Genomic DNA, 12,410 nt, shown 5'->3' with positions numbered 1-12,410 from the left:
GAAACTGTAAGAGGCATTGATCCGCCCAACAATTTGTGTTTATTTTCAAGAATACAACTTTTGTCAGTAAAATACAACTTATGGGACTAAAGAATACAGTTTTTGAAGTCCAGAGGTTGGCAGGTCTGCGGTATCGTGACTCTCTGCCCAGATGTCTAGTTGATACCATTTCTTTCCCTTGTTGAATACCTTTAGAAATTGTGAAGTGTTAATGAGAGTTTTAAATTGGTTTTGTTTCAGATCTGTCACATCATACTTGGTCTAAGACCGCAGAGTACAGTGGAAGAGAAAGAGGTGATCATGGGGTGGGTGGAGAGAGAAAGGAGAAGAGGACTCAGACCGGCGCAGACTTGGTACCTCATCTCAGCTCACTGGTGGAAAGGCTGGAGTGACTATGTCAACTACAGGGTGAGCAGATAGATTGTAGAGGTGTTGTGGTCTAGTGGATAAGTCACCTGACTGTAGATCACAAGGTACGGGGTTCGAGTCCCGCCACAGCACTAAGTCCTTTGGCAAGACATTAATTTACATTTGCCACTTTCCACCCAGGTGTCTATTGGGTATCCAGTAGGGTGCGAAAGTTAATGTGGTTGGATGAGCAAGTGCGCACTTATAAAATGGAGACTGGCTGGAATGCTCCCCAGGGAGTGGAGAATGTGCATACATTGTGTGCGGGTAAGCCTGAATCCGATGACCGGGGTAACAATATATCGGTAAAGCCCTTAGACACATTGTTGTATCAATGTATTGGACGCTATATAAAAACAAAGCGGAAGCGGAATTGAAACCTGTCAAATTAAAAGAGGTTAATAGACTATTAGGAAGAACCACTGGTTGTTTGGTTTCATTCTGGTAGTTGGTCAGTCATTTCTTCTTGAGTTGTTACTTGATATCTACTTTTATAGATTAGCAGTAGTAAACAAAGCTGGATTTGCATAGCTGCCAAATTTTCCTCAGAATTATTTTCTGTGTGTGTTAAAGAGGGGGCTATTCCTGTACCCCTGTCGCAAGGGCTTTGGACTTTGTGCAGCGTGCTTGTAACTCTCACTTTACTCTCATAACTAATTGAAAATCTCAAATGGTGGCCGCTATGGATTTGGCTTTTCAGTTCATATTGACCAATGGCCTTCTTTATTTGGAAGATACCATTACTGTGTGGGTCTGTTTTACCATCTCTCATTTAATAGCTTATGTGTGAACCTACCAAGGTGATTTCCAGAGGCACATTTTCTTGAAAGAAGAAGATGGCTTGCTTCCCTTGTACATGTATTCTGTTGTTGACTGATTCCATAATTTCTTTTGCCCAGTACAGGAACTTTTCTAACACCAAATTATCCTTGTTCTGTCATTTGTTTTACAGCCTACCAGCAGCAGTGGCCAACAGACATCAAGACATGCTGGTGTCCAGACCAGCCTATCCGCCCTATCACCTAACCACACCACCTCATCACCATCCTTCACTCGTCGCACCCAGGTCAACGGCGGCCAGGCATGGGGTGACAACTACCGCCAATCCCACTCCTCTCCCTCCTCACCGTCGTCCAATCAGAACGCCACGACCGGCTCGAGGCCCGGCACGTCCCACTCGCTCCCGCGCCATGCCTCGTTGGGTGGATCTACCAGCAGCGTGAAGCCACTGCAGCATGCGTCATCATTCAACAGCTCCAGCCCGTCAAGGAAGAGACCTGGACATGCTGTAGCGGTTCCTACCAACTCCATCCCCTGTAAACCCGGCCCCATTGATAATACATCTCTTGTAGCAGCTGATAATAAAAAGGTACATGTACATGTATATCCATTCAAACCCTGTCATTAGGGACTTTTAGATTGAGTGGACAAGAACACGACGAACGCCGACTGATCATGCGTGTCAACGTACTTAACTGCCCATGTTGACTACAATTAGAAATCTTTTAGATTGTACTCGACGATATACATGCATGCAGGAAGTAACACTATGAACATCACGGACAAAGAAAGAGAACAAAATATACAGTTCCTCATTCTACCCTCAACAAAAGAACATCCCTTCACTGATATTATGTAAAAATGTGTAGAACAGGTGAATATGCATGTGACACCTGTTCTACACGTTTTGACATAATAGCAGGGAAGGGATGTTCCTTTGTCTACCTGAGGAACTGTATATTTTATGCGCACGCGGCATACTAGTACCTTGAGCATGTAAAGGCGCTATATAAATACCAATATGTATGTATATATATATATACTAGATTAAGGAAAATCAAGGTTGACGCATTCTCGATCGCCGACTGAGACGACGTAATGCATGTGCAGTGCCTTAAAATGACGTCACACATTGCAGTCTAAGCTGTCGACGTGCAAATCTAAAAGTCCCTATCGTGGTCACCTCTGTATAAAGCCTACTTAAGGACGGATTAGATATGTTGCAGAAGCTACTTAGAAAGGGTCACCTTCCTACAGTGGCCTCTTCTGCTCTCTCCTGCGGATGGCCTTTATAGATATGTTTGACTGTGGTTCTTAATCAACTTCATGTGATATGACTCATTATTTGTTGATACTGAGCTACATGTATGTGATATAGGCAATGCAAAGGATTGATAAAGCATGAAGTAATTATTCAATGACAATAACCTTCCTATAATATCAAAATATTATTACTTGAATGTCTACTGGATGTCAGCAAAGTTTCCAGGTAACTATTACATGACTGTATTTATGTCTTATGAACCTTTATACCGGTTCATGTGTAGGTGTCTATGGCAATGGAGGGACTACCATAATAGATTAAGCATTTGATGTTGTAACTAAAAAACCTAATTAAAATCAATTCAATGTTTTAAATAAATGATATAAATGTATCCTCTCTCTTACAATACCTTATGAATTTGTGTTAGTACATAATATACTTGTCTTTGTAATGTTCAATGCCTGGAGGTTGGGTTATTATTTGGAATCACGACTACACTTTTAAGCTAAATTCAGGTTAAGTTAGACATGTACATTCAAGTAATATTTACAAACTTGGTTATGACATTTGTTATAGCATGTCTCGTTCTTTATTTCTCATATTACAGCAAGTATCCACCCTGACCAATGAGGGCGGTAGACTCAGACGGCATCCTCCAATCTCTCAGAACAAAGACTATGAAATCATCCCTGACCCTGTCTGGAAAGCCCTAGCTCTGTGGTATGCAGGAGGACCAGCTCTTCCTAGAAATGTAAGTATATCTCTATTTCATCCATTAGGGCTCGACGAGTAGTCAAATACTCGAGTACCCGCACTGTTGACAACTACTCGAGTATGATTTCTCTTACTCAAATATTCGGCCGCCGCAAAAAAAAAAAAAAAAAACTCGACTCAACTCAAGCACTGTCAAACTCACCACTCAGAAACTGGGACCAAATGTCCAGATTTATGTATGGACTTGGAGGAAAATGGATTATTCTGCCATCTTTGGTTTTTAAAACAGCATTGTTTACTGTTATTATTATTATTAAACCGGGGCCTTCAACTGCAAATCAAAGTAAAATCGCATTTGTTTTCGGCGACGGAGCTGGGATACTGCTCCAGTGGTATGGTGGTGGCAAAAAAAAAATCAAAAATCAAAAAAATTATTAAAAAAACATGGCGTCGGAATATTCGAGTATTCGCTTGTAAGCCTGGGAGTGTACTCGGGTACCTCATTACACGGTTGTGCACAGCCTTATCATCCATGATGAAGGGTGAGACCCCAGTCTGCCATGGTAAAAGGGATAAGGTGAGGCATAGTGTGTGGTCTAGGGTTGAAGTTGGGAACTCCGAGCAAAGATTATGTGATCATCCCTGACCCAGTCTTGAAAATCAGGGCTCTCTGGTATGCAAGAGGACCAGCTCCTCTGAGCAATGGAATATAAACGAACGTACATATATTAGGCGGTGTCAGACAGGCCAATTATTTATCTAGATAATTCACTGTCTGTGATGTCATAAAGGTTGCATATCCATTGTTTTAGGCACCGCTACGAAATGATGTCATAATGGCCCATCAATAAACTAGATTATAGCTACTTAGATAATTCATAGCCTGTCTGTCACCTACATGTATGTATGTGAATTATATAGATAGCTATTACCGTATCTAGATAGTTCAAGATGGATCAGAAAATTGTGTCTGACACCGCCTATTGATAGGTAATTGCAAGTCCCTCTTGTTATTATCTATTATATACCTCACTTAGGAAATCCAGCCATCTGATTGGTCGAAATTGCAGTCATGGTTTTAGCCATTCCCGTAAATAAACGAAAAATGCCAAACCCATGTAGTAGTTCTAGAGTAAATCGGTGAAATCCCGGCAAAATTCCAGTTACCATTGTTACCGGGAAAATAGTTCAGTCTTGCTGAAATACCCGTTGGTTCACATGTTAAAATCTGAATTGAGCGAGCGTGGATACCATACATACGTGTGCGAAGAATTGGTCGCTAGCTTAATTTACCAATTTTTAATACAGCGCAGCGCAGACGACCGTACGGCAATCTCGATCGTACTAAATTTTGTAGGCTAGGCATAGAATTCCAAACAAGGTAAAAATGGCTGAAGAAACTCTCCCAAGATTTCAACTTCTTGATGATGATCAAATGCAAGACTAGATTAATTCTGCTGACAGCAAAAACACCACAAATTCTGTGAAATTCTTCATGAAAATATTTGAAGACTTCCTGCAAGTTATCAACACAGACCTCAATAACGTAAACAAACTTTCAAATTTGGAGCTGGACAATGTACTCCAAAAGTTTTACGCTGGTGCTAGATGGAAGAACAGATCTTTTTACATGAAGAAGTCAATGTTAGCTCTTAGATTTGGACTTCAGCGACATTTCCTCAATTCTAACAAGGTTGATATTATCAAGCATGAAGATTTTTCCAACTCGAGAGTTTTTAAGCATTTTTCAGCAATGCTTAAACAGGAAGGAAAGGGAGTTGTAACTCACAAACCAGCTATGTCAGCAGAAGACATGGACCAAATCCAAGGTTCGCTTGATTTGGATGATCCTGTGGGTCTTCAGGACAAGGTTTTTATAGACGTAATGTTGTACTTTTGCAATCGGGGTAGAGAGAATTTGCGTGAAATGACACTCGACAGCTTTGACATTTGTGATGAAGGGGGAAAATGCTCCATATCTCTAAAAGATACACTCACAAAAAACAACCGTGCAGATAAACTAGAGAAAAGCCAAGGTGGTGTCATGATTCCAACTCATGGTCCACGATGTCCTGTTGCCTCTTTCTTACGCTACAAAGATAAATTGAATCAACAATGTATGAGTTTTTGGCAGAGACCGGCAAATGCAAAGGCCAAGCGTGAGTTGAAATTCAATCTATCTTCTTCTGATCAATGGTACTGTAATGCACCCCTAGGGAAAAACAGCATCGGAGACAAGATGAAAACAATTTCATCTCGTGCAGGTACCAAGGCTTACACCAACCATTGCCTAAGGGCAACCAGCATCAGTACCCTACAAAATGCTGGGTTCCGAGATAGAGAGATCATGAGTGTCTCCGGACACAAGGCGAAGAGCAGTCTCAAGCACTATGCTATGACCAGCAGTACAGCAAAAGAAAACATGAGTCATGCTATCGCGGCAGCTGTTGATCCGAAATCAGTACCATCGTCATCGACATCCACTGGTGGTCAGCGTAGTGAAAGCCAGGAACTGCGGGAACTAAATGAATTTTTGAATGAGATCACAAACAACCTGGAGAATTTCCCATGCACATGCAACATCACTGCAAGTAGCCATGCCCATGTTTCCAGTCAGCAGGTGCAAGCCCCTACATTTAACTTTAAAAACTGCACACTAAACATCTATAACAAATAGGCTTGCAGTCAGAGTTACAGAGTTTTACGGAGTTATTTTTTACGGAGTTACAGAGTTTTACGGAGTTAAAGAGTTTTTACGGGGTTACAGATTTTTTACGAAGTTCTACTGTTACTGTTATTCAAGGAGTTATTTAACTATTTATTTCTGCTCTTCCTGTTCTACCAGTTGATTGGTAAATTGACTCTTTTTTCAGCATATAAAAGTATTAATGACTGCTTTAATATTCGAGAAATAGTTGTTTTTCTCAAAGTAGTCATTAATACTATATTATTATTCCTACAGAGGATTTTACAGCCGAAATACAATTGTTATTATGTGGAGACATTTGTCTTACTTGACCATGAATATGCACACAGAGATGTGTCTTGCAAATATTTATTTATTTATTGCTGACAACATATGGCACTTTTGTGCAAAAGATAGAATGAGGATATGTCCCAAATTCTTGATTGTTAGTATCACCCATTGGCAGCTGATCATTAATTCAATACTTAGACTTTTCTGTGCATTGGTGGAACATGGTAAGGTTTTGCAGAATTTTAAGTTTGTTAAGTTTGCGCATCAGGTGATTTGAAGTCTGGAGTCTTATGTTAAAAAATTGCTCAAATTATATTATTTCAAGTTCTTTCGGATTAATAATGATGGTGTAAAATAAACCCAAGTATATCCAACAGAACTATGCCTCCTTTTGGGCTGAAGTTTAGATCTGTTGCTGTAATATTGGATTCTTATATAGCGCACGTATCGACCTTGCAAGGTCCTCAAGGTGCTCCAACATTACATGGCTATGCTAGGCTGCCGATTTCAACGCTCACAGCATTTTAAGGAAATCCTTCCTACCAGTACCCATTTAACACCTAGGTGGAGAGGGGCAAATGTAGATCAATGTCTTGCCAAAGGACATTAGTGCCGCGGCGGGGCTCGAACCGCGGACCTTGTGATCGACAGTCCGGCCACGTATCCACTCATCCACGACACCTCTAATGTAAACCATATTCATTAGGTCTTCTGTATTTCTCTTTTTTATTTATTTAATTATAATTCATGGTATAAAAGAAAATATCATTCACAGCCAATGGCTGAATTATTCACATTTTAAAAGCAATTTTTTTTTTTTAATAAAAATTGGTAAGAGTATACAAATGCCTCTTAAATAGCCTTCTAGGTGATGGGGCAGAAGACATTTCCGGTTACATTATTATGGTGAAAATAAACTTTCTGATCCTCTTTACAAGTTGCGTTGTTAAATAAAATTGTATTTTGAAAAGAGAAAATGACTTATCTGAGAACAATGCCCTTTTGGAGCCCTCTTGACCTCCCTTCATTCCAACATGTGAATTGAGGGGTGCTTTAAGAGTTTGAGAATATCTAATTTCTAGCTCGAATTTTGATTGAAGCAGTTGAGCAAGTGAATTGTTTAATTTCTGTTTTCAACTGGTACTGTACGTCATATGATAGTGAAGATCACAAAGTCATGTGATGTTGGGAAATCGGATCATTGCACTCTGTTGAAGTTCTTTTGTGTGAACAACGGAAGAAGCAACACTATAACATTTCTTTTTTTTCATTTGAACTTTCATGCAAGCTGCATGTTTGTGCTGGTGGTTATTGAGACATCAGACCCCTCGATATGTGAACGGATCAAATTATAACAATAGGTCTCTTTATCTCTCTGGACGGTTGTAGGTGATCTTTGAGATGACATCGCAAGGGATTACATTGTGTACACTTGAATTGTATCCTCTGTGTGAACTGTTCCAATGATCATAATATGTCTTTGTACGAAACAACATGTACATGTAGGTGATCATTCAGACAACATCATGTCAATATGCCTTTTTCATAATTTAATCAAATTTAATGCTTTACGAATAAATGTATTTCAATAGTCAGAATGCCGATTGCATAAATTCCGTGTTGTTAGGCAGGACAAGCCATAATGTTTGTCCTACCTAGCAACAATTAATGTAAAAATGAGGATTCTGACTTTTTAAACACAATTATTTGTATAAACCAGTGAATGAAATAATTTCTAACAGCCAATTAACAAACATTTGAGCATTAAATTTGATTGCATTATGAAAATGACATATTTATTGTGATATGAGACGAAACTAGATGTGAACGGACCCAACAATAACAATATGTCACTTGACTTCGTCCGCTGTAGGTGATCGTTCAGCCGACGACGCAAGGCAATACATCCTGCAAGCTAGAACTGTACCCTCTGTGTGTGAAGTTATTGAGACACCAGACCCCTCAAGTCAAGCAAAATGGTTGGAGTGGTGTCAATCTTGGATTAGGTAAGAAACGGGCTATTCATTTTAGTATAAAAAAAAAGAAGAAAAGAAGTGAAATATCATGTTTAAAGTTGGAGACTATTTCAGATATAATGGGAGATTTGGCAGAGGTACATTGATGACTTGGTGAGTGTCCAGGAATAAAAATGATTTGTTACTTTAAAAAAAAAATTGTTTGTGAAGGAAAGTCGGCCGTGTTCTTGCACTCTATGAGAAATTATATTATGTGTATTCAAATTAGGAATAATGTTTTGTTCATAAACTTGAGGAACTTCATTTTTTTTTTACATATAATATTTTTGAACTTTACAGTACCATTTGTGTAAGGACATGAAAGTATAAAGTAGAATTGTTTTTAGTTTGGTTTAGAATGTTGATAGTTCTTCAAATTTGATCAACGTCTGAATACTAAGGGAAGAAAAATAACATTCATTTTCTTTAAATTTGTAAAAATTCAATTCATTCCATGATACAAATGACCCTAACATTGGAGATATGAATTAAATTAGAGGATTTCAAGGAATAAGCCAGTTCTCGGTTGCAGTCTGAGCATGAGCAGATAAAGGTCATTGCAGAACAAATGTTCTTCTTCTTATCGAGTCACTACACAAGTCCCGTCCAGTGGTCCACACAGGCTTTGGCACGGAAATTAACGGCTTCCAGGTCATCTTGGGTGCATGGCTCTGGCAGGAGTGGGCAGACTAGCAGGTGTTCCATTGTCTGTTCCTGGCCGCATTCACATGCCGTTTGTTCGTCTCCTAGACCCCACCTCTGCATTAGGACTCTGCATCGACCGTAGCCAGTTCTTAGGCGGTTGAGGCTAAGCCAGGTAGGCCAAGTCTCACTGGAGCCGGTTGCGAGGGATTCCTTCGGGCTGAGGGAGAGTTTATGTGGAGTTGTCTGAAGGTGGTTAGACCACAAAGTCATCCTTTGGTTGTGAGGGCTAGTATTAAGAGGCTCTACCGAGTGCAGAAAGCTGTGTCTGGATTTGAGCCGCTTGCCCACTGGCTGTTGTTCGAAGAGTGGGTGGAGTGGATTGTTTTCTTGTTTGTCCTTTTCTTTCTGGGACAAGACCAACCTTCTGACGTGTGGAGGGGCAATACCGCAGAGCAGGTAGATGTCTTCTACTTTAGTTGGCCTTAGGCATCCAGTGATCGCTCTGCAAGATGAATTTAGAGCTGGGTCAATCTTGGGTGCATGGGCCGACCTACTCCATACTGGTGATGCATACTCCGCAGCAGAGAAGCAAAGCGCGAGGGCTGTCGTCCGGATTGTTCTGGCATCAGTCCCCCAGTTGGTGTTGGCTAGCTTCTTGAGGATGCTGTTGCGGGCTCCAACTTTTGCCTTTGTGTTGGCGATGTGGTTCTTGTAGGTAAGGGAGCGATCGAGTGTGACGCCTAAGTAGACTGGGTTGGGAGTGTGCTTCAGCCTTTTCCCATACCAGCTGATCCTTAGTTGATGGTTGGCATCCCTGTTCTTGAGGTGGAATGCGCTTATCTGAGTTTTATCAGGGTTAGCTCTCAGGTGGTTGGTCGCATAGTATGGGATGAGACCGGCCAGGGCATCACTGAGGGACTCCTCCAACTTCACAAAAGACTGGTTCTGGGTGGCGATGCAGAGATCATCAGCGTAGAGGAAGCTCCTGGTGTTTGGGTGGATCGGTTGGTCATTCGTGTACACGTTAAAGAGTAACGGTGCGAGCACACTTCCTTGTGGTAGGCCATTTTTCTGTCTGCGCCATCTGCTGCGATTCCCATTGAGAACCACAAAATATCGCCGATTGGACAGCAACGTCTGGATGAGTCCAGTCAGTCTCACGTCCTTTGTCAGCTCAAAGATCTTCCTGGTAAGGATTCTGTGATTCACAGATGTTGAAATACACGGAGACGAAATACTGGATACGTGCTCATGAAAGTTATGTATCGTTATTCATTCATGCACATTCAGTGCACTCCATGGTTCACAGGTGGAAGTATTCTTTGAAAAGGGGGAACAAAGGCTATTTATAATAAAGCACCTCCATCGCTGTAGGAGTGATTATTTCAAAATGTACAAAGTGGGACCTCTTCATGTTTTGAAGATCTGTGGATATTCGGGGTCATTGCAGTAAGGTGCTAACCGTGAACTGGTCTATTTCAAAACCACTCATTCACCACCCATATGTTGCTTTCATCATTCAGTAGATTTTTGTCAAAATACATAATATACATTTTCAACTACCTTTAAAGCGGGACTGCACTACTTGTAGCTACGTGCGCCCTCTATACATCCAACAATGCCTAAGCGGTACTGGTTGATCCCCCATGGTCCTCTTTTTCTTATGTTAATTGAGAGCTGATTTGATGAGATAAGCACTTGCCAGTAACCACGCAGGGAGGTCATATCCCTCCTGGCCAAACTAGCGCAGTAGAATATATACTTAATGTTGGATAGTTTTTGTGCTCTATAAATGTATTATTATTATTATTCAACAGGCCTTAAATTTCAATATTTTTAGGGCAAGGCCACTTTTCTGTAGGGCACACTCCTATATTACAGCACAAATAGGAAGAATTGGAAAGGGCACAAAAAATCTCCAAGGCCAATGAGAGGGGCATTGAGTCCAATCAAAGGGGCATCCACGGCCATGGCCTTGATGGCCTTGGATTAATTTAAGCTCTGATTCAATTAGTGCAGAAAGGCTTTAAACACACCATCTTTTCCCTTGCAGGCAATATATCACTGAGTTCCTCGGGACTCGGTATCAACATCTCAGGGAACAGTGGTACCCCCCAAGCTCCCAAACGCTACCAGGCGTACGTGGCATGCTTCAGTAAGATGCACACGCTCCAGCAGGTCCATGACTTCTTATCGGCGAGGTTAAGGGTCAGAACGGAGGAGATGAGGTTATGGAACCTCAAAGACGAGGTGAGATTTTACAAATTTAGACCATCGTTGTGAAATGTTATGCAGTCAAACCTGTCTACAGCGACTGCCCAAGGAAACACAAAAAGTGGTCTTTGTGGACAGGTTCATTTAGTACATGTTTCAATGAGAAACCATATTCAAGGGAAACAAAAATGTGGTCCATCCTTGTAGGCAGGTGGTCTTTGTAGACAGGTGGTCACTAAAGCAGGTTGGACTGTATTCAACATGATTTGGTGCCTCATTTTGTTCTTCTTTTGTGCTTTGAAAATGTTGGCACACTGTATTGTAAACAACCTAATTTGTAAAATTGGAGCTCCACTATCTCTGCTGCATTTTGGAATCTTATCCCTCATAATAGTTTTCAAGCCTGATCATACAGAAAAGAAAAATAAATATTGAATACGCTGCATTTCAGAGTTCGAGTAGATTCTCCATTTTTCTCTTTGATCATTCTTTGCTTCTATGGATGTCTGTCTTGTTCATCCCTTTAACATTTCTCTCCCATACTTCTATATCAATCACCTCACTGTTTTCCCTCTGTCTTCTTTAACCCTTACACTCTCTTTTTGTCTTCCTATCTCTCCACGACCCCTCCTGTTTCTTTCCTTGCTCTTCTCTCTTATCATCCTTTTCACACTTTTCTCACTATATCCCTCTTCCCCCTTCTTTCTTACTCTCTCATCCATTTTTGTTTGTTTACTCTCTTCCTTCTCCCTCTTCACTCTGCTCCCATTGTTTCATTGCCTCTCTCTTTGCATACCTCAGAACAACCCTGTAGTCCTTGAAGAGGATTCCAGCACGTTGGATCAGCTCGGCATTGCCGATGAGCAGAGCTTACTGATAGAGATCAGGAATAAGGATCTCAGCTGGCCCGAAGAGATGTCATTATTAGCCAAGAAGAAAGCAGATAGGCAATCGAGTAAGTATCTACGAGTTTACTTCATTTTGCTGATTATTCCTTTCGATTTAGATTTGCATGTGAACCAACATTTTGAAAAGAATTATGGTAGAGAAAACAACCTTGTTATTAGTAACATGTCAAGGAATATTTATGCATACAATTTTTGCTATGAAAATATAAACACAAAGTGAATTACATAATTACACTGTAGACAAGTACATGTATGTCTGCCATACACTGGCACCTATTATTGGTGTATTAAAACAAAACTTAAAACAACCAATCATCATCTTGACCAGAGAAGCAGATTCATAAGTTCTTTGCACTAAAATAGAAATCAGTGGGAAGTTTAGTATTCATTTTTTTTTTTCATTGAGATCTTTTTCATGTACCAAGTTAGTTGGGATATATTTCAAACCAACGTAACTTACATGTATCTGCAATTCGATAGTAGTA

The 12,410-nt window shown here is 40.5% G+C and overlaps 1 protein-coding gene across 3 annotated transcripts in view; it reads left to right on the top strand.

The window, feature by feature from the left end:
- The window catches only part of LOC579154 (ubiquitin carboxyl-terminal hydrolase 32), an 83,101-nt gene that overhangs the window by 50,079 nt on the left and 20,612 nt on the right, over positions 1–12,410 (top strand). For all 3 annotated transcript variants that reach the window (XM_030992289.1, XM_030992288.1, XM_030992287.1), the window contains exons 10-15: positions 241–408; positions 1,361–1,777; positions 3,060–3,203; positions 8,017–8,149; positions 10,857–11,053; positions 11,819–11,972. In XM_030992289.1, coding sequence (XP_030848149.1) covers positions 241–408; positions 1,361–1,777; positions 3,060–3,203; positions 8,017–8,149; positions 10,857–11,053; positions 11,819–11,972 — 1,213 coding nt within the window. The remainder of the gene's footprint in view (positions 1–240; positions 409–1,360; positions 1,778–3,059; positions 3,204–8,016; positions 8,150–10,856; positions 11,054–11,818; positions 11,973–12,410) is intronic.

Source organism: Strongylocentrotus purpuratus, unplaced genomic scaffold (genome assembly GCF_000002235.5).
Source record: "Strongylocentrotus purpuratus isolate Spur 01 unplaced genomic scaffold, Spur_5.0 spur5_scaffold_2, whole genome shotgun sequence".
NCBI lineage: Eukaryota > Metazoa > Echinodermata > Echinoidea > Camarodonta > Strongylocentrotidae > Strongylocentrotus > Strongylocentrotus purpuratus.
Note: the sequence above shows the minus strand (reverse complement) of the source record. Positions and strands in the feature narration are given on the sequence as shown.